General features: G+C 35.6%; 1 protein-coding gene across 1 annotated transcript in view; it reads left to right on the top strand.

Annotated features, from left to right (window-relative positions):
- MYO16 (myosin XVI) overlaps positions 1-2,840 on the top strand; it is a 439,204-nt gene that overhangs the window by 22,309 nt on the left and 414,055 nt on the right. Inside the window, exon 2 of the mRNA XM_006770695.2 lies at positions 683-946. Within this exon, the coding sequence (XP_006770758.1) occupies positions 683-946 (264 nt within the window). The remainder of the gene's footprint in view (positions 1-682; positions 947-2,840) is intronic.

The following is a 2,840-nucleotide window of genomic DNA, read 5'->3' as shown; positions in this document are numbered from 1 at the left end:
GTGGAATCTGCCAGCTGCAGGCTGTTTCCAAATACCCTCTCCTCCTCTCCGAGCAGGCACCCTTCCCTCCAGCAGCCTTTTCTCACGGTGTCTCTACAGCTGAGACCAGAAAGCTGAAGCCAAGAATGACCTATCATAGCCCCTCGTAAAAAGACTTGGCCTTCTTATAGTGATCAAGGCCCAGAGACGGTTTTGTTTTACATTTTGCCCCAGGAAACCGCACAGCTTTCTCTGTTTTATTTTTTAAATGATTTTAGACACTGATTTTTTTTTGTTCTACTTTATACATTTTTTGCTTGATTTTTTTCTATTGAATTTATAGGGGTGACACTGGTTAACAAAATTACATAGGTTTCAGGTGCACAATTCCACAGCACATCACATGTACACTGTATTGTGTATTCACCACCCTAAGTCAAGTATGTATCCATCATCCTTTATCCCTCCTATATCCTCCTCCACCTCCTCTACACTCTCTCTGCCAGGCAATCACCTGCCATCTTAAGTAAGATATTAACTCTAAAAAAAGAGGGGAAAATATATTAACTCTTTGTTTTTCTTCCAGAGGAATGAATGAGCTTCTGACTTGTGTGATGGTAACAGGAAATCAAATATGTTCTGTAATGCTACTATATTTGTTGTAATAATGGGTCTAGTGACTTTCCCATTTCATTTCTTTCAGGTTGCTTTCAGCTATGTAATGTTTTCCGATCCCATGAAATGGAAATTGACCAGTGCTTGCTGGAGACCCTTCCCCTTGGCCAAAGGCAGCGGCTAGTGAAACGCATGCGCTGTGAACAAATCAAAGCCTACTATGAAAGAGAGAAGGCTTTTCAGAAGCAGGAAGGAGTCCTGAAAAAACTGAAGCATGGCAAGAACCAGAAAGTGCATTTTAACCTTGCTGACATGATTCAGGATGCAATTATCCACCATGATGACAAAGAAGGTACATGACATAAAAATGTTTTCTGATACAGTTTTCCTGTTGTTTGTTAGTTTGATGTTTTTTTTGTGGGTGGATGAAGGGTAGACTTTCTTTTAAATAATAGGGGCTTTCTTTTAACTGAGACATTCAAGAAAAAAATGATCTCGTCTATGAACATAAACGTTCCAATTATCCTAATAAACATTTCAATAATGAAAAATTGTGGTAAAATTGTGGTATATCTTTTTAAAGAATTACCTACCTAAAAAGCAATGATTTCCTTGCAAATTGTTCATTCCAATTGTTAATGAAACTTTTAAAAATGAAATTGTTTCCTTTAAAGATGAGATTGTTCAGTAAAATGTATTATTATCTCATTCATGAATAGACATAGTCATACAATCAGTTCCTCCCAGACACTCAGGATATTGGAGTCTATTGGGTTATCCCTTAACATTGACTGGCTTGTAGTATCAAGTGTTATTAAGAATGTTAATCCAAGTTTCCGTTGTTTTTATAAAACTATTAAGCTTCTTATCTTTAATGTGTTTTTGTTTATTATTTTTTTTTGTTTTTAGAATATAATTTCCAGAGTTCTTTTTTTTAAATTAGTGTTTTTATTTTTGCTGTATAAATACCCTGAAGTGGAATTGCTGGACTATATGGCAGTGCTATTTTTAATTTTTTTCAAGAGAATTGATCTTAAATATAATAATATTACATGTAATAAGAATTAATATTTCAAGAGAAAAAGGATTGTAAGTATAATCTTGCCAAAACTGTACTAACATAGTATGATATCAGAAAAGTTGTAGGAAATATTAAAACTCTGCAAATAACAGGATTACTTCTATTATATTCTAAAATATTTTTTTCCTCTGACTCTATTTTTGTTCATCAGTTTATATTGTTCATTATATTCCACAAATGAGTGAGATCACATGATATTTATCTTTCTCTGACTGGCTTATTTCACTTAGCATGATGCTCTCCAGTTCCATCCATGCTGTTGCAAATGGTAGGAGTTCCTTCCTTTTTACAGCTGTGTAGTATTCCATTGTGAAGATGTATCACAGTTTTCTAATCCACTCATCTGCTGATGGGCACTTAGGATGTTTCCAGATTCTTAGCTGTTGTAAATTGTGCGGCTATGAACATAGGGGTGCATATATCCTTTTTGATTGGTGTTTCTGATTTCTTGGGATATATTTCTAGGAGTGGTATTACTGGGTCAAATGGGAGTTCCATTTTTAATATTTTGAGGAAACTCCATACTGTTCTCCACAGTGGCTGCACTAGTCTGCATTCCTACCAGCAGTGCACGAGGGTTCCTTTTTCTCTGCATCCTCGCCAGCACCTGTTGTTTGTAGATTTGTTGATAGCCATTCTGACAGGTGTAAGATGGTACCTCATTGTTGTTTTGATTTGCATCTCTCGGATGATTAGTGACTTTGAGCAAGTTTTCATAAGTCTCTCGGCCTCGTTTATGTCCTCTTTCAAAAAGTATCTATTTAGGTCCTTTGCCCATTTTTTGATTGGATTGTTTATCTTCCTTTTGTTAAATTGTGTGAGTTCCCTGCAAATTTGGGAGATTAAACCCTAATTGAACATAACATTGGGAAATCTATTCTCCCATGCAGTGGGCTTTCTTATTGTTTTGTTGATGGTTTCTTTTGCTGTGCAGAAGCTATTTATTTCCATATAGTCCCATTTGTTTATTTTCCCCTTAGTTTCCATTGCCCTAGGAGCTGTGTCGGTAAAGATATTGCTATGACATATGTCTGATATTTTGCTGCCTATGGAGTCATCTAAGATTTTATGGCTTCCCATCTTTTAAGTCCTTTATCCATTTTGAGTTTATTTTTGTGTATGGGTAAGTTGGTGGTCTATTTTGGTTATAATAGTTTTACCAAGT

The sequence above is a fragment of the Myotis davidii genome, unplaced genomic scaffold (assembly GCF_000327345.1).
Source record: "Myotis davidii unplaced genomic scaffold, ASM32734v1 scaffold242, whole genome shotgun sequence".
NCBI lineage: Eukaryota > Metazoa > Chordata > Mammalia > Chiroptera > Vespertilionidae > Myotis > Myotis davidii.
Note: the sequence above shows the minus strand (reverse complement) of the source record. Positions and strands in the feature narration are given on the sequence as shown.